A 19709-nucleotide genomic window follows, 5' to 3' on the forward strand; every position below is an offset into this window, starting at 1 on the left:
AGATCAGCTGGTTGAGTGGTGTGGCAACAATCTGGCACTTGTCAGTCAGACCAAGGAACTGATTGTGGACCACAGGAAGGTGAAGTTGAATCACCACCTCCCTACACCATACCTGGTCTGTGTGAAGTCAGCAGTGGGAAGGAACCAGCAAGGTCCAGTCCATCAAAAGCTTTAAGCAGCATTTAATTAATGCACTACATCACAAAATTTACCACAATGACAGTAAAACCAAGGAACTGATTGCGGACGTCAGGAAAGGGAAGTCAAGGGAACATACATCAGTCCCAATCAAGGGGACTGTGGAAAGGGTGAGTAGTTTCAAGTTCCTGAGTGTCAAAGTCTCTGAGGATCGTCCTGGGCCCAACATATCAATGCAATTACAAAAAAAAACGCACAGAAGTGGCTACATTTCATTCAGAGTTTGAGGAGAATTGGCAGGTCATCAAAGACACTCTCAAATTTCTAGAGGTGTACCACGGAGAATGTTCTAACTGGTTGCATTGCTGTCTGGTATGGAGGGAACACGACACAGGATCAGAAAAGGCTGCAAGTCGTTATAAAATCAGCCAGTTCCATCACAGGCATTAGCCTGTCTGGCATCCAGACGCTTTCAAAAGGCAATGCATCAAAAAGGGGGCATCTATTAAGGGCCCCATCACCCAAGATATGCCCTCTTCTCTTTGCTACCATCAAGGTGGGGGTACAGGTGGCACACTCAATATTTCAGGAACAGCTTCTTCTCCTCTGCCATCAGATTTCCGAATGCACAATCAACCCATGGACACTACCTCAGTAATTTTTAAATATCTACACATTTAATATATATAGTAATATTTTAAAATTATATACTGCTTTGTACTGCTGGCATAAAACAACCAAATTTCACAACGTATGCCAGTGATATTAAACCTGATACTGGGATGAGGTGAAAGTAAGGAAATAGCACCCTTCGTGGAGGAGATAGATGAAAGAGTTGGAGAGTTTGCAGAAGATCTCAATGAGAGGCTGTTGGAGATTCAGAAAAGGAAGCGAAGTGTCAGAATAAATTTGTAAATCCAGGTAACTCTGCGGCAAGATAAAAGTTGGTGACAAAGGTGATGAAAATGTTGGGCTCCACACGAGAGTATGAAGCAGCCCTGATATTATTGATGCCAGGGAGAGGAAGGCGAAGGTGTGTACAGGGATATGTTTGGACAACCAAAAGATAGCTGCAGTGAAAGCCCATGTGACTGTATCCTTTTAGTCCCATTACTCCTCAGGCTTTTTTGAAAATTTGTTTAAGCTTACTACTGGCTTTTCGACCTTTCGGCTCATTTTTAAACAGAACTGAAGTTCCTCTTAACTTCCTCCAGTCAAAAGTAAAAAATATCAGTGTCATCAACCTGTGCACGTGCTGAATCCCCAGATCCCTGGCACTAGGCCAACAAGTTTGTTCTAAACCCTTGTCACAGGATTATCCTTCAGATACACTGAAAAAGATCTGAGCTCAATTCAGACCAACTTTGTTCTATTTCACATCCATGTTTAAAAACAAGATAATTAAATGAATCTGGAAAAAAAAATCTCAGCACCTTTTGGCATGTCAGTCAAATAGCTTTTATATTAAAAATACACAGGTGCTTGACTTAATGATTTTTTTAAAACTATATTAGAGGAACTAAAACAACAGGAATTCTGCAGATGCTGGAAATCAAAGCAACACACATCAAAGTTGCTGGTGAACGCAGCAGGCCAGGCAGCATCTCTAGGAGGAGATGCAGTCGACGTTTCAGGCCGAAACCTTTAGTCAGGGCTAACTGAAGGAAGAGTGAGTAAGGGATTTGAAAGTTGGAGGGGGAGGGGGAGATCCAAAATGATAGGAGAAGACAAGAGCGGGAGGGATGGAGCCAAGAACTGGACAGGTGATAGGCAAAAGGGATATGAGAGGATCATGGGACAGGAGGTCCGGGAAGAAAGACAAGGGGGGGGGACCCAGAGGATGGGCAAGGGGTATATTCAGAGGGACAGAGGGAGAAAAAGGAGAGTGAGAGAAAGAATGTATGTATAAAAATAAGTAACAGATGGGGTACGAGGGGGAGGTGGGGCATTAGCGGAAGTTAGAGAAGTCGATGTTCACGCCATCAGGTTGGAGGCTACTCAGACGGAATATAAGGTGTTGTTCCTCCAACCTGAGTGTGGCTTCATCTTTACAGTAGAGGAGGCCATGGATAGACATGTCAGAATGGGAATGGGATGTGGAATTAAAATGTGTGGCCACCCTCTGAATATACCCCTTGCCCATCCTCTGGGACCCCGCCCCCCCGCTGGCTTGTCTTTCTTCCCGGACCTCCTGTCCCATGATCCTCTCGTATTACCTTTCGTCTAACACCTGTCCAGCTCTTGGCTCCATCCCTTCCCCCTCCTGTCTTCTCCTATCATTTTGGATCTCCCACTCCCCCTCTAAATTTCAAATCCCTTACTCACTCTTCCTTCAGCTAGTCCTGACGAAGGGTCTTGGCCTGAAACGCCGACTGCACCTCTTCCTAGAGATGCTGCCTGGCCTGCTGCGTTCACCAGCAACTTTGATGTGTGTTGCTGTTATTAGAGGAACTAATTGTGTTTTCATGGCTTTTGACAGAATCAGAAGGGATTCGAGCTGGAACAGAAAACCTAAAGACTAGTTTTAAAACATAAATGCACCATATCATCATACCAAAGAGATGCACTTTGTGCTGTAGCAATAACACGTACTTCAGAAAATTTGTCTGCCACCATATAGCAAACACGCCAGGATTTACAATCCACTGCCTGCCGGAGGGTCGGCATCACCAACGCTTCCAGGTCTTCCTGGGGCAGCAGCTGGGCTGTGCTCACACAACCCTCAACTGCCAACAGCCTCACCAAATCCTGTGAAAAAGATGTTCAAACCGGGTTTGAGCTGGTTCTTCATTAAAAAACAAAATTAATTTACTGAAGTTAACATTAGGAAGAACTAATCTCATCAAAAAAATCATAAAAATAAATACTGACAATATAACAATTGTTTCCCAGATGATATCCATTCAGATCACCTAGAAAGTAGCAACAGGTTTCATTACTTTGCAATGTGTGCTGGAATCTTCCCAGGATACAAGTACTGGAATGGAGATACTGAACTTGTAAGTTATAACTGCTGAAAAGGCATGTTTAATTGGGGCCCATGCAACTGTCCGAGGCTACACCTTTAGTTTGGAGAAAGTGGGAGAAACCTAAGTCAAACTTGAGAGTAAGAACTAGTTCTACCAGGTGAGGAAAGATGGTGATGAAGGGGAACTGATAAGGTCTGTTGTCTAGAAAGAAGCAGAACTTTAAGGACTTCCTGGAAGGGGATGAAAACGTATAAACACTAAATCCACAGTGAAAATAAAGTGATCTGGGCCAGGCAACTGTAAGTGACTGAAGTGATGGAGAGATGACAGACCAGATAATGTTCTAAGTGTCGGTTGCCAGAAAAACATTGGCAAGAACTCGAGGAAGAATACTTCCTACTTCTTTTTAAAATTAGGACAACATTATTTGTTACATTGATAAAACCAGACAGGCTTCCGAATACCATTGCATCTCTATTGGTAGAGTAATCCTTCAATACCGAACCATGTGAATAGCCTGGATTGTGGGACTCCAGGTCGGTCTTACAGGAGATATTGTTAAGCCTGGAAAACTGTAGCTATGGAGGAAAGATTAGATAAGTTTGGGTTGTTTTCTAGTCTTGAGATGTATACAGTTGGGAGGATTAAATGGCAGAAATGAGAAGGACTTATTTCCTGAACGGGGGATTAAAAAAAAACTGAAGTCCATAGTAACTGCTGGTAGTATTAAAAGTATTTTCACTCAGAGGATGGTAGAGGGATCTGAAATACTTCCAAGGTATAAATTCCCCTCATATTTAAAAAGTAAATGAATATCTGAAGAGCTGCGATCAACTGGGCTACAGAGCCTGAGGTAGGACGTGGAATTAGAATGGGTAGGTCTTTTCTCGACCATCATAGATATAGTTCCCATCATATTTATTCTTATGGTTCTATGAGCTTTGCTTAGGAAATAGGCAGGTAAGTTTTATTTTTTATTTTTAGAAACACAATTTAGTTGTTCAACTAATTTTTAAAAGTATTTATACTTCTAAACTTTCAACTTAAAAGACTTCCTTTTATCAATTTTTTTGGAATGTGTCATCTCAGGTGTTTACAGAGAGAACATTTTGAGATGCAGATGTACCCTTTTTAACAATGCAACTCAATGACACATTAGATCCTTCACCCTTTCCAGCTCTTTGCAGATTCAGTCCTGAAAACAAAAAGCAGAAAACTAATTTTGAGCTTAAGAGCTTGGCAGATAAATATCATATTGTCTTTGGAATTTTGCAGAGCAGAGGATCGCAGATCGACATTGTAGACTGCTTTTCTTTTCACAAATTCTGCCTGATTCCGTGCACGTTACAGTAAGCTACTCACAACATTTCTGAGGCAAATCCCAGAGTCTCAACAGCACAGCAAATTTTACAGATTATCATTAAACTGCAGAATTGAATGAATTATGTCACTGGATGGAACAATCAGCTATTGAAAGAAAACCTGCTAGAAATTTAGGTAAACTTTTTGAAAACAGAAATCAAAATATCACAGATGCTGGAAATGTAAAGAGAATGACAGAAATATTCAGCAGGTGAAGCAGTGTCTAAAGAGAGAGAAACAGAATTGCTGAAATAATATTTCAAAAGTCACTGTCATTGTTTCATGCTCCACCTCCTCAGTAGAAAGTACTGTACTACTCATTAAAGAAGTCTGCTAAATAAATGAACAACAGTCACGTGCAACCTAATTTTAAAAAAAGTACTTTCAATAGGGGAGAAGGCATCCCATTATGTTTAACTTATAAAACAGTGATACTACCAATATTCTGAGAAGTCTTTTTCCAACTAAGGCTGTATTGCCCAGTGACATTACCTTTGTAGAGAAAGTGGTTCAGCCTTGGGCTTCTCAGCAGCAATGGAGGAAGGGGTTTTGATTTGTGGTTTGGTGGAACTGGACACTTTGCTTAGTTTTGCTTGAGTCCTTTTAATCGATTCATCACAAGACTGGTAATACAAGAGAAAGAAAACGGTGAAATGTTCAAAGGTTCATTATATTGTCAAAGTAGGCATGTACAACTCTGATACTTGTCTTCTCCAGATAGTCCTGAAATACAGAAAGACCATGAGAGTTGATGAAAGAAAAGACACCAACTCTCCCCCACCATCAGTACGAAAAAGATAAGAAACAGTAACAATCCCCAACTCCCTGACTCACATAAAAAAAACAGCAACAATAACAATCTGCAATCCCCTGACTCACAGAGAAAAACAGCGACAATAACAATCCCTGACCTGCTCACTTGCAGAAAAATCGGGGACAATAGCATTAAATCCACACTGCTCCCCCACAGGAAAAAAAATTACAATAACAATCCCCGACCCCCTCACCTGCAAAACAGACCAATGACAGTAACATCAAAACCCCCAACCCCCACCTTACACACAAAATATTTACAGCTCACCCACCCACCAACCAGCCACAATTAACAAAACACCAAAAACCTGAAGGAAACCAATATGAAGTACAGTCCAAAATTCACATATGTCTCAGAATATTGGAAACAGTTTCCATCGGCATACGAAGGCAGTGTCTGCAAACTCAACAAATCAGCAAAAGCATTTTCAACTTAATAAATCCAATTTTAGTTGGTAAATTAATCAAGGCTGACAACTAAAAATATTCAGAGGATGGCAAATCAATTTGGCTAAATGCTGTAAAAAATAAATTGTAAAGACTGCAACAATCCAGATTTCTCCAAACTTTCAGAAAGCGTTGCCTCCTGCTGCTTTAACATAGCAGATACAAAGCAGGAGAATAGCAGCGATTGGGGAGAGACAACCGAACGCACTATTGAATGCTGCATACTTTTCAAAGACTTTCGAAAGTCAGAAGCAATATAGCAATGCAAAGAGCCCTAAGAATGAGTTGAGGGTGATATAAAGGATTTTCCAGCAATGGACCAGAAACAAAAAGAATAAAGGCAGATCAAGTCCTTTGAATAATCATATACTTAATTTCCTCAAACACCAGGAAATCTGCAGGTGCTGGAATTTCAAGCAACACACATAAACGTTCACCAGCAACCTTTATGTGTTACTTAATTTCCTCAACAATTTTCCAAATTAAACAATTGTGGAGAGCAAATTGAGTTTGGAGTAGTATATACATACAACTTTCTTATTGCCCTAATCAAAGACTGGTAGGACAGTCAAGGTAAGAAGGTACGACGATAATCTTACCCTTAGCTCTTTAATGAGACTGGTCTCCTGTGCCTTCAATCTCTCCTTCCGAAGCTTCTGCTCTTTCTTCAATTTCTTTACAAAAGATTTATGTTTCCTCAGATCATCTTTCAGCGCATGAATCCTGCCCTCAATATGACTCTGCTCAGATACTTTCTCTGTTAGGGATGCAATCAAATCAAAGTTATAATAGGTAGTAGCTTCCAATTCAACCAATTATTTATCATTCAAAATACATACCTCAGCAGGGTCAAATCAACTACAATTTTACTTAGTTTCTATTCATTTATTGCTACTTGAAGCTTAAATTTCCAATTAAAATCCACCTGCTTCAATGCAGTAATAGCTGCAAGAATCAAATGGACTCTCACATACCATTTTGTTTTGTTTATCACACATGTCCTGAGATCCCCAGTGGCAGGAAATGCATTTTGATTTTGACACTGTCCTCCTGGTACCATTCTCCTGTAATTATAATCAAAAGCTGTCATTGTACAGTGCAATCAGATCCATAACTCACTAAATGCACTCTTAAAGCTCAGAATACTACAAACACACAGCTGAGCAAAGCAATAGACTCTTAAATGCCTTCTTAATTGGCCCAGTAAGCCAACAGATGAAGGGCAAACAGGGAAGGAAAGAAATACTGATATCCCCCAAAATACCAATTACGCACATAAAGCCCCAACCTCGTCGGACACCGACCGGCCAGAGTCACGGCCTCGTTGGAGACGTGGCTCACACTCTCAACAGCAAATACAGTTGTGGACTCATTGAGATCATAAGCAGGGAAACATCAGGAAACAATTTAAATATAAAATCAGATTTTTAAAAAAATCGAAGCTAATGGTGAGCATTGCATCAATAGGCAGAGAAACACTTGCTGCAAAATAGAGTACATGCAGCAGTTCACTAACCAAAGTTAGAACTAATAATACACTAATCTTGCTCAAAATGTTGAAAAGAATGTTTCATCTTCAACTTTATGATTTTTGGAGATCAGTTCATCTTCTACTCACTTAACTATTCACAGTAACAGAAATTTTGACCAGGGGTGCCCAAACGTTTTCCTGCCACTGTATGTCAATTTAGGCAGCTGCAAGTACCATGATGTCTACTTCTGCATAGACTGCAAGTCAACGTTATTTTTTTTTCAATAATATTACTGGTATTGTGAAAATGGTATTCTTCACCATCCACTTCAAGGTTCGACATGTGTGTTTAGAGATGCTCTTCTGCACACCACTGTTGTAACGTGAGGTGATTTGAGTTACTGTCACCTTCCTGTCAGCTTGAACCAGTCAGTTGTCGTTTTGGGCCAAGATGCTTCATCAGGACTAGAAAAAAAAAGATGAGATCAGAGTAAGAAGGCGGGGGAAGACGTACAAGGTTGTGGGTGAGAGGAGAAACCAGGAGATGGGGAGTGGTGAGGTAAAGAGCTGAGAAATTGGTGAAAGAGATAAAGGGCTGGAGAAGGGGGAATCTGATAGGAGAGGACAGAAGGCCATGGAAGAAAGGGAAGGGGGAAGAGCACCAGAGGGAGGTGATGGGCAGGGAAGGAGAAAAGGTGAGGGAGCAAAATGGGAATGGGGAATGGTGAAGTGGGGGGGGGGGTCTTTACCGGAAGCAGGAGAAATTGATGTTGATGCCATCAGGTTAGAGGCTACCCAGACGGAATAAGGAGTTGTTCTTCCAACCAGAGAGTGGCCTCATCGCGGCAGTAGAGGAGGCCATGGACCAACATGTTGGAATGGGAATGGCAAATAGAATTAAAATTGGTGGCCACCAGGAGAAGTGCCACACCTGCCCCTGGATCTCCTCCCTCACTACCATTCGGGGCACAAACAGTCCTTCCAGGTGAGGCAACATTTCACCTGTAAGACCTGGCCCAGATTGGGAGACCACTTTGACGAGCGCCTACAGTCCATCCAGCAGAGGACAACAGGACCTCTCGGTGGCCACCAATTGACCTGGTTGAGGAAGTGGAGGGATAGGTTAGTAAATTTGCAGATGACACAATGATTGGCGGGGTTGTGGATAGTGTGGATAGCGGAACATTGACAGGATGCAAAATTGGGCTGAGAAGTGACAGATGAAGTTCAACGCAGATAAGTGAGAGGTGGTTCATTTTGGTCGGTCAAATATGATGACAGAATATAGTATGAATGGTAAGGCTCTTAGCAATATGGTGACCTTTTATCCAATATTTTCATTTAATTATTTATTACTCTTTCAGTCTTTTTTCAAAGTTTTAGATTTGATCAGAAAGTCTTTCTTTCTTTCTTTTTTGATTGTATCCTCAAAATGGAATGCCCAGTCCTTTTTTTTTTGTTTTGTTTTTTAGTGTAGTGGGTTTTTTTTCCTTTTCATTTAAAACCCAATGATTTTCCCTTTCTCTTCATAAACTGCAAAGAGAATTGTTATTTTCATTTTTTTATTATATATTTTATACTAGTTTAACAATATCTATGATTTTGACAATGTCTATCTTAACCTTGGATTATATTGTTACTGATATATATATTTGAATTAATTCTCTTCTTGATTGTATTTATGCTTTTTTTAAATCAATGAAAAGATTAATGAAGAAAAAGACTCTTGGCAGTGTGGGGGATGAGAGAGATCTTGGGGTCCGAGTCCATAGGACGCTCAAAGCTGCTGCGCAGGTTGGCTCTGTGGTTAAGAAAGCATACAGTGTATTGACCTTCATCAACTGTGGGATTGAGTTTCGAGCCCGGGGGGGTAATGTTGCAGCTATATCGGACCCTGGTCAGACCTCACTTGGAGTACTCTGCTCAGTTCTGGTCGCCTCACTATAGGAAGGATGTGGAAACCATAGAAAGGGTGCAGAGGAGATCTACAAAGATGTTGCCTGGATTGGGGAGCATGCCTTATGAGAATAGGTTGAGTGAACTCAGCCTTTTCTTCCTGGAGCGACGGAGGATGAGAGGTGACCTGATAGAGGTGTATAAGATGGTGATTGATTGTTTGGATAGTCAGAAGCTTTTTCTCAGCTAACACGAGAAGGCACAGTTTTAAGGTGCTTGGAAGTAGGTACAGAGGAGATGTCAGGGGTAAGTTTTTTATGCAGAGAGTGGTGAGTGCGTCAAATGGGCTGCTGGCGATGGTGGTGGAGGTGTTCTAAGAGTAAACCTAAGAGTAAATTGCTAGGTTCTAAGAGTAAACCTAGCCATTATCGGCCTGTGAGTTTGACATCACTGGTGGGTAAATTAATGGAAAGTATTCTTAGAGATGGTATATGTAATTATCTGGATAGACAGGGTCTGTTTAGGTACAGTCAACATGGATTTGTGCATGGAAGGTCATGTTTGGCAAATCTTATTGAATTTTTTGAAGAGGTTACCTGGAAAATTGACAAGGGTAAAGTGGCAGATGTTGTCTATATGGACTTCAGTAAGGCCTCTGACAAAGTTCCACACGGAAGGTTAGTTAGGAAGGTTCAATTGTTAGGTATTAATATTGAAGTAGTAAAATGGATTTAACAGTGGCTGGATGGGAGATGCCAGAGAGTAGTTGTGGATAACTGTTTGTCAGGTTGCAGGCCAGTGACTAATGGTGTGCCTCAGGAATCTGTACTGGGTCCAATGTTGTTTGTCATATACATTAATGATCTGGATGATGGAGTGGTAAATTGGATTAGTAAGCATGCAGATGATACTAAGATACGTAGCATTGTGGATAATGAAGTGGGTTTTCAAAGCTTGCAGAGAATTTGGGTCAGTTAGAAGAACGGGCTGAAAGATGGCAGATGGAGTTTAATGCTGATAACTGTGAGGTGCTACTTTTTGGTAGGACTAATCAAAATAGGACATACATGGTAAATGGTAGGGCATTGAGGAATGTAGTAGAACAGTGTGGTCTAGGAATAATAGTGCATAGTTCCCTGAAGGTGGAATCTCATGTGGATAGGATGGTGAAGAAAGCTTTTGGTGTGCTGGCCTTTATAAATCAGAGCATTGAGTATAGGAGTTGGGATGTAATGTTAAAATTGTACAAGGCATTGGTGAGGCCAAATTTGGAGTATTATGTACAGTTCTGATCACCGAATTATAGGAAGGATGTCAACAAAACAGAGAAAGTACAGAGGAGATTTACTACAGTGTTACCTGGGTTTCAGCACCTAAGTTACAGAGAAAGGTTGAACAAGTTAGGTCTTTAATGTTTGGAGCGTAGAAGGTTGTGGGGGGACTTGATAGAGGTATTTAAAATTATGAGGGGGATAGATAGGGTTGACATGGATAGGCTTTTTCTATTGAGAGAGGGGAGATTCAAACAAGAGGACATTAGAACAAGAGAGTTAAGGGGCAAAAGTTTAGGGGTAACAGAATGGGAACTTCTTTACTCAGGGAGTGGTAGCTGTGTGGAACGAGTTTCCAGTAGAAGTGGTAGAGGCAGGTACGATTTTGTCATGAAAAAAAAATTCATTAGGAAAATGGACAGGAAAGGAATGGAGGGTTATGGGCCAAGTACAGGTAGATGGGCCTAGGTGAGAGAAAGCGTTCGGCACGGACTAGAAGGGCCAAGATGGCCTGTTTCCATGCTGTAATTGTGATATGGTTATATGGAAAGCAGGAGATTGCAGCTGAGAGGAAAAATGGATCAGCCATGATGAAATGGCAGATCAGACTTGATGGGCCAAATAGCCTAATTCTGATCTGCATCTTATGGTCTTAACCACATTCTCTACTACCCCTTTATAATCCCTCCCCAATCCTATCGCCCTCTTTCTAATCCCACACCACTTCCCCACTACCCACAACACAATTGCGTCGTGTTCTGGTTGCTTCATGATTGGAAAGGTGCAGAGGAGGTTTGTAAACGTAACTTTGCTGGATCAAAGAACAACAGTACAAAAAAGATCGTTACTTATCTTTCCACCCGTTTATTTCTTCGAGCTCAGCCGGCGAGTGAATTGGGACCCGACATCAGGGAGAGAACCTTTCTGATCTCCCCGGCAGTTCAACACATTCACTGCCTGATGTCAGAATTGTCAGAAGTTATAAGGCCACCGATACAAAAGAACAATCAATTTGATAATTATTCCAGCCAAGTCAATGGACTATTGATACAAAGAATAATCAGCTTGATAACCATTCCGGCCAAGTCAATGGACTACTGATACAAATGAACAATCAGCTTGATAATTATTCCGGCCAAGTCAATGGACTATTGATACAAATGAACAATCAGCTTGATAATTATTCCGGCCAAGTCAATGGACTATTGATACCAATGAACAATCAGTTTGATTAATTATTCCGGCCAAGTCAATGGACTATTGATACAATGAACAATCAGCTTGATAATTATTCCGGCCAAGTCAATGGACTATTGATACAAAAGAACAATCAATTTGATAATTATTCCAGCCAAGTCAATGGACTATTGATACAAAGAATAATCAGCTTGATAACCATTCCGGCCAAGTCAATGGACTACTGATACAAATGAACAATCAGCTTGATAATTATTCCGGCCAAGTCAATGGACTATTGATACAAATGAACAATCAGCTTGATAATTATTCCGGCCAAGTCAATGGACTATTGATACCAATGAACAATCAGTTTGATTAATTATTCCGGCCAAGTCAATGGACTATTGATACCAATGAACAATCAGTTTGATAATTATTCCGGCCAAGTCAATGGACTATTGATACAATGAACAATCAGTTTGATAATTATTCCGGCCAAGTCAATGGACTATTGATACAATGAACAATCAGTTTGATAATTATTCCGGCCAAGTCAATGGACTATTGATACCAATGAACAATCAGTTTGATAATTATTCCGGCCAAGTCAATGGACTATTGATACAATGAACAATCAGTTTGATAATTATTCCGGCCAAGTCAATGGACTACTGATACAATGAACAATCAGTTTGATCGACACCCCAGCCACCTGAATTAAAGTAAGGAATGTCCTACCTGGTTTGCTGGAGCCACAACATAATTACAAAGATAAGTCAAATTTGTGTTTTAATTAAGAAAGCAATGTTCTGTCTAATTTCCATCAGGTACTGCTTTTTGTCAAAATCAAAAGGTGTGAAAAGCCCAGAGACATCTTATGTGGATCTGGACGAACCTTAACCCTTATCTTGCTCCAAAGAAAGCAGCTGTGAGACATTATTCAAACACACTGCAGTCACAGACATAGTCAGTACCGAGTCCATTGTTTACAGGGATCTGAGAATCCCCCATTCCCTTAAACTTTATCAGGTTTACCAGGATGCTCCCCAGATCAGAGAGCATGTCTTTATGGGAATGGGTGAATGAGTTAGGGCTTTTCTCCTTGGAGCGAAGGAGGGTGAGAGGTGACTTGATGGAGGAGATGAAAAAGGCATAGATCAAATGGGCAGTCAGAGACTTTTTCCCAGGTTGGAAGTGGCTAATGGGGAAGGGGGGCATCATTTTAAAATAATTGGAGGGAAGTATAGGGGGGATGTCAGAGGTAAATTCTTCACACAGAGTAGTGAGTGTATGGAACACCCTGCCAGGGGTGGTGGTAGAGGCAGATACATTAGGGACATTAAAGAGACTCTTAGATGGGCACATGGATGACAGAAGAATGGAGGGCTCTGTGGAAGGGAAAGGTTAAATTGACCTTAAAGTAGGTTAAAGATTAGCACCACATCGTGGGGTGAAGGGCCTGTACTGTGCTGTCAGGTTCTATGTTCTGTCCCTCCACAGCTATATATTCTTACCATCATTAAGGACCCCCACCACCCAGGACATGCCCTCTTCTCATTGCTACCATCAGGGAGGAGGTACAGGAGCCTGAAGACCCACAGTCAATGATTCAGGAACAGCTTCTTCCCCTGTGCCACCGGATTTCAGAATGGACATTGAACCCAAGAACACCACCTCACTGTTTCTTGCAGTCTTTTTGCACTACTCATTTAGTTTAATTTTTAGTATGTTTCCTATTGCAACTTACAGTGTTTTTATGTCGCAAGTTTCACAACAACTTTCCCAATATACGTCAATGATGTGAAACCTGATTCTGATCAAGTGTGGTGATTCATCACTGGTGATACGGAACAGAATCAGAATTTGGTTCATATCACTGGGGTACGTCGTGAAACTTGTTGTTACGTGGTAGCAGTACAATGTGATACATAATAAACAAAACTGTGAATTACTGTATATATATATATATATATATATATATAAAATAGTTAAATTAATTAAGTAGTGCAAAAAGAGGGGGAGAAAAGTAGTCAGCTCGTGTTCATGGTTTCATTGTCCATTCAGAAACCTGATGGCTGAGGGGAAGGAGCTGTTCCTGAGTTGTTGAGTTTGTGCCTTCAGGCTCCTGTACCTTCTCCCTGACGGTTGTAGTGAGAAGAGGGCATGCCCTGGGCGATGGGGGTCCTTGATGGTGGAGGCCGTCTTTTTGAGGCATCGCTCCTTGAAGATGCCCTGGATGCTGGGGAGGTTAGTGCTCATGATGGAGCTGACTGAGTTCACAACTTTCTGTAGCTCCTTTCGGTCCTGTGCAGTGCCCACCCCCACCACCATACCAGATGGTGATGCAGCCGATTAGAATGCTCTCCATGGTACATCTGTAGAGATTTGCAAGTGTGTTTTGCAGACATACTAAATCACCTCAGCTTCCTCATGATATATAGCCGATGTTGTGCCTTCTTTGCAACTGCATCGATATCCTCAGAGATGTTGACACCCAGGAACATGAAATTGCTCACTCTCTCCACTTCTGATCCCTCTGTGAGGACTGATGCGTGTTCCCTCATCTTACCCTTTGAGGTCTGCAATCAGTTCTTTGGTCTTACTGACGTTAAAACTAGTGATCTTGTAGTTAGGGACCCTCTTGGAAAGATTGATCACAGTAAGATTTAGTTTCCCATACAAATGGAGGGTGCAAAAGTTTGATATAACACTAGTGTATTATGCCTAAACAATGGAGACTACAATGGGATGAGGAAGGATTTGGTTAGTGTCGACTGGGAACACAGGCTATATGGCGGGACTACTGAGGAACAGTGGAAGACTTTCAAAGAGATTTTTCATGGTGCTCAATAAAAGTATATTCCAGTAAAAAGCAAGGACAGTAAAAGTGGGGAGAGCCAGTCTTTGATGACTAAGGATATAAAAGAAGGCGTCAAACTAAAAGCCTGTGAATAGAAAGCCTCCAAGAGTAGTGGGAAACTGGAAGACTGGGAAAATTTTGAAAAGCAACAAAGGGCCATCAAGCAGGTAATAACGAAAGGGAATAAAGAAAGAAAATAAAGAAAATATAAAAACTGAGAGTAAAAGTTTTTATAATTATATAAAGTGGAAAAGGGTGGCTAAAGTGAACGTAGGTTCCTTGGAGGGATGAGAAGTGGGAATTGATATTGGGTAACGAGGAAATAGCAGAAGCTTTGACTGACTATTTTGTGTTGGTCTTCATGGTGGAGGACATGTTTAACATGCCAAAGAGAGATGTTATGGAAGTGATGGGAGGTGAAGACCTCGATACAATAGCTATCTTTAAAGAGGTAGTGCTGAGCAAACTTGTGGGCCTGAAGATACATAAGTCCTCTGGACCTGATGGAATGCATCCTGGGGTCCTGAAAGAGATGGCAGAATTTATAGTAGAGGCTTTGGTGAGAATCCACTAAAATTCTCTGGACTGTGGGCAGGTTCTGGTGGATGAGAAGACGGCGAATGTCACGCCACTGTTCAAAAACTGATGTCGGCAAAAGCAGGTAACTACAGGTCAGTAAGTTTAACATCTGTAGTTCGGAAAATGCTTGAAGCTATCATTAAAGAAGAAATAGCAAGACATCTGGCAAGAAATGGATCCATCAGGCAGATGCAGCATGGATCAGCAAAGGCAGATCCTGTTTGACAAACTTACTGGAGCTCTTTGAGGTTATAATGAGCGCAGTGGATACAGGAGAACAGATGGACGTTATTTACTTGGATTTCTGGAAGGTGTTTGATAAGGTGCTGCATAAAACACTTATCCATAAGATAAGGATGCAAAGAGTTGGGGTGATGTATTAGCATGGATACAGGATTGGCTAACTGAAAGAAAGCAGAGTTGGGATACATGGGTGTTACTCTGGTTGGCAATCGGTGGTGAGCGGTGGTGCCATACGGGTCGGTGCTGGGCCTGCAACTGTTCACGATATATATTAACCATCTCGAAGAGGGAATCGAGTGTAGTGTATCTAAGTTTGCTGATGATACCAAATTGAGTGGAAAAGTAAATTGTGTAGAAGATACAGAGAGATACGTATAGATAGGTTAGGTGAGTGGGCAAGGGACTGGCAGATGGAGTACAATGTTGGTAAATGCGAGGTCATCTACTTTGGAGGGAAAAATGGAAGAGCAGATTATTATTTAAACAGTAAAAAGTTCCATCATGCTGCTGTGCAGAGGGACTTGGGAGTAATTATGCATGAATCACAAAAGGTTGGTTTGCAGGTGCCGCAGGCTATCAAGAAAGCAAATGGAATGTTGGTCTTCATTACTAGAGGGACTGAATTGAAGAGCAGGAAGGTTATGCTGCAACTCTACAGGGTACTGGTGAGGCTGCACCTGGAGTACTACATGCAGTTCTGGTCTCCTTACTTGAGGAAGGATTTACTGGCTTTGGAAGCGGTGCAGAGGAGGTTCACTAGGTTGATTCCAGAGATGAGGAGTTTAGACGATGAGGAGAGATTGAGTAGCCTGGGACTGTACTCGCTGGAATTCAGAAGAATGAGAGGAGATCGTATAGAAACATACAAAATTATGAAGGAAATAGATCAGTGTGACAACAGACCAAATTATCAGAAGATTGATGCCAATAAGAGGACAATGGGGGAACATTCAGAAATGTTAATGGGGGACGAGAGATATTAACAAAAATTTTCAAGACCGGTTGCTTTGAAACTGAACTGTTTGAAGTTTGATGGACAGACAATACCCCAGCAGGGAGATAAAAGGGACAGGTTCGCTAAGGCAACAGACACACCACGACACCACGAGGTAACGAGACCCGGGAAGCGGTGTGCCCCCACAAGTTGGTGAAAGTTTTGGAGGTCTGCTCGCGGGCCCAGCCATAGACGCGGTACGGTCGGCGGGAACCCGGTGTGTGTGTCCGCCCTTGCCTGGGTGCTGGGCTCACCGCAGAAGAACGATCGTATCTGGAATGGAGGGGTCACAGTCGGTGACCTCAGAAGACATTACAAAGGGCTCGCCCAAAAGCTAACTGCGAGGAATATCGAAGGTTTGTTTGGAATCCGATTTGCATATTCATTCACTCTCTCTCTCTCTCTCTCCCCAACGGCACAACAGCGATTACTGAGAACTGAACTAAATTGAACTGAACTCTGTGTCACTTGAGACTGATCATTTTACCCCTAGACTGCGATAGAGCTTGATTGATCCTATTATCCTAGTTCTGTGTACATGTGTGTTTTATCATTGCTAACCTGTTGCATTTATATCCTTATGATTAGAGTACTGTGTTGCTTATTTCTTTAATAAAACATTCTTAGTTCCAGTAATCCAGACTCCAACTAAGTGGTCCATTTCTGCTGGTTTGGCAACCCAGTTATGGGGTATGTAACATCAGATAGAGGCAAGAAAATTGTTTCCACTGGAAGGTGAGACTAGAACTAGGGGACGTAGCCTCAAGATTTGTGCGAAGTGATTTCGGATGGAGATGAGGAGGAAGTGCTTTTCCCAGAGGGTGGTGAATCTGTGGAATTCTCTGCCCAATGAAGCAGTGGAAGCTACCTCAGTAAATATATCTAAGACAAGGTTGGATAGAGTTTTGCACAGTAGGGGAATTAGTCATAGTCATACTTTATTGATCCCGGGGAAAATTGGTTTTTGTTACAGTTGCAATAATAAATACTAATAAAACCATAAATAGTTAAGTAGTAATATGTAAATTATGCCAGGAAATAAGTCCAGGACCAGCCTATTAGCTCAGGGTGTCTGACCCTCTAAGGGAGGAGTTGTAAAGTTTGATGGCCACAGGCAGGAATGACTTCCTATGACGCTCTGTGTTGCATCTGGGTGGAATGAGTCTCCGGCTGAATGTACTCCTGTGCCCAACCAGTACATTATGTAGTGGATGGGAGACATTCTCCAAGATGGCATGCAACTTGGACGGCATCCTCTTTTCAGACACCACCATCAGAGAGTCCAGTTCCATCCCCACAACATCACTGGCCAAACGAATGAGTTTGCTGATTCTGTTGGTGTCTGCTACACTCAGCCTGCTGCCCCAGCACACAACAGCAAACATGATCGCACTGGCCACCACAGACTCATAGAACATCCTCAGCATCGTCCGGCAGATGTTAAAGGACCTCAGTCTCCTCAGGAAGTAGAGATGGCTCTGACCCTTCTTGTAGACAGCCTCAGTGTTCTTTGACCAGTCCAGTTTATTGTCAATTCGTATCTCCAGGTATTTGTAATCCTCCACCATGTCCACACTGACCCCCTGGATGGAAACAGGGGTCACCGGTACCTTAGCTCTCCTCAGGTCTACCACCAGCCACTTAAAGTCTTTTTCACATTAAGCTGCAGATAATTCTGCTCACACCATGTGACAAAGTTTCCTACCGTAGCCCTGTAATCAGCCTCATCTCCCTTGCTGATGCATCCAACTATGGCAGAGTCATCAGAAAACTTCTGAAGATGACAAGACTCTGTGCAGTAGTTGAAGTCCGAGGTGTAAATGATGAAGAGAAAGAGGGACAAGACAGTCCTCTGTGGAGCCCCGGTGCTGCTGATCATTCTGTCGGACACACAGACGTACTGTGGTCTGCCAGTCAGGTAGTCAAGAATCCATGACACCAGGAAAGTATCCACCTGCATCGCTGTCAGCTTCTCCCCCAGCAGAGCAGGGAGGATGGGGTTGAACGCACTACAGAAGTCAAAAAATATGACCCTCACAGTGCTCGCTGGCTTGTCCAGGTGGGGTAGACACGGTTCAGCAGGTAGAGGATGGCAGCCTCAACTCCTAGTCGGGGCTGGTAGGCGAACTGGACGGGATAAGTGTGGCCTGACCATAGGCCAGAGCAGCTCCAGAACAAGTCTCTCCAGGGTCTTCATGATGTGGGAGGTCAATGCCACCGGTCTGTAGTCATTGAGGCCGCTGGGTTCCGAGGAAAAGGCAGGTAGGTGGAGATGAGTCGATGGGCAGATCAGCCATGATCTTATTAAATGGTGGAGTAGGCTTGATGGGCCAGATGGCCTACACCTGTTCCTTTTTCCTATTTCTTATGTTCCTATGTAGGAGGTGGCAGTCTGGTGCTTATGGTCTCACTCCAAGGCTTGACTGATGAGAAATTTCCACTTTGTATAAGGTGCTGTTCTGGTCTCGGGGACCCATCTATGTTCTCCTGAATATCAGGCAGCTTTTTGTGTAGGGCATAGAATGGAATCGAGATATAAGGACATGAGTTCAGTGGGGCAGTAGCAGGCAGAGACAACAGGCCAACCCGGAGAGTCCGATCTGTGGATCTTTGGTGGGAGGTAGAAGCGAGCAGTGCAGGGTAAGGGAACTATGAGTTTGGTAACAGCGGTTGGGAGTTCTCCAGAGTGGATGAAGTCAGTGATGTGTCGGAGACAGTTTTCTGATGGTGTGGGGTGGGGTCTTCCTCGAGGGGTAGGTGTGAGGAAGTGTCTGAGAGTCACCGCCTGGCCTCAGCAAAGTAGAGGTCAGTGGGCCACACTACAACAGCATCCCATTTGCCTGCCAGTTTGATGGTCAGGTTGGGATTGGTGCGGGGAGAGCAGAGGGCAGTGCGTTCAGTAGAGGAGTGAAGGAGTGATGAAGTCGAGACGGTTGATGTCCCTTCGGCAATTCGAGATGAGAAGATCCAGAGCAGGCAGAGAACCAGAGCGGGGAGTCCAAGGAGAGGAGGAGGTGAGTGAGGGTAATTTCAGAGATGTGACAGCGGATCTTTTACACAGAGAGTGGTGGGTGCCTGTGGTGGTGGCTGAGATAGATACAATAGAGATTTTTAAGAGATGTTTAGATAGGCACAAGAATGTGAGGAAGATGGGAGGATATGGACATTGTGTAGGCAGGAGAGATGAGCTTAGTTAGCTATTTGATTACTAATTTAATTGGTCTGGCACAACATTGAGGGCCAAAGGGCCTGTTCCTGTACTATACTGTTGTATGTTCTATTAAAGGACTCCTGTCCTCAGCTGCAGGGATATCGTTGAAGGAACGTCTGAGGGTCACGCCAATGGGTCTTTTCACTGCTTTAGCCTTCAGCACAAGCAGGGCTTTGGTTCGGAGGTTGGGAACGTGAGCTGGCTTTCAAGTTAGCAACCAAACCTGCTGGCAGATGTTTGCCCTGGCCAGACAGCTTGGTGTCAGCGTGAGTAAGA

At 42.7% G+C, this 19709-nt stretch overlaps 1 protein-coding gene across 4 annotated transcripts in view; it reads right to left on the bottom strand.

The window, feature by feature from the left end:
* The window catches only part of LOC140192686 (uncharacterized), a 58426-nt gene that overhangs the window by 26647 nt on the left and 12070 nt on the right, over window positions 1-19709 (bottom strand). For 2 of the 4 annotated variants that reach the window (XM_072250204.1, XM_072250205.1), the window contains exons 4-7: window positions 6704-6793; window positions 6329-6486; window positions 4962-5092; window positions 2731-2886 (exon numbers count right to left, since the gene is read on the bottom strand). In XM_072250204.1, coding sequence (XP_072106305.1) covers window positions 6720-6793 — 74 coding nt within the window. In that variant the 3' untranslated portion in view covers window positions 2731-2886; window positions 4962-5092; window positions 6329-6486; window positions 6704-6719. Of the gene's footprint in view, window positions 1-2730; window positions 2887-4961; window positions 5093-6328; window positions 6487-6703; window positions 6794-7608; window positions 7666-19709 lie in introns of all 4 variants that reach the window. The other 2 variants (XM_072250207.1, XM_072250206.1) reach the window with 2 other exon arrangements.

Source organism: Mobula birostris, unplaced genomic scaffold (assembly GCF_030028105.1).
Source record: "Mobula birostris isolate sMobBir1 unplaced genomic scaffold, sMobBir1.hap1 scaffold_2162, whole genome shotgun sequence".
NCBI lineage: Eukaryota > Metazoa > Chordata > Chondrichthyes > Myliobatiformes > Myliobatidae > Mobula > Mobula birostris.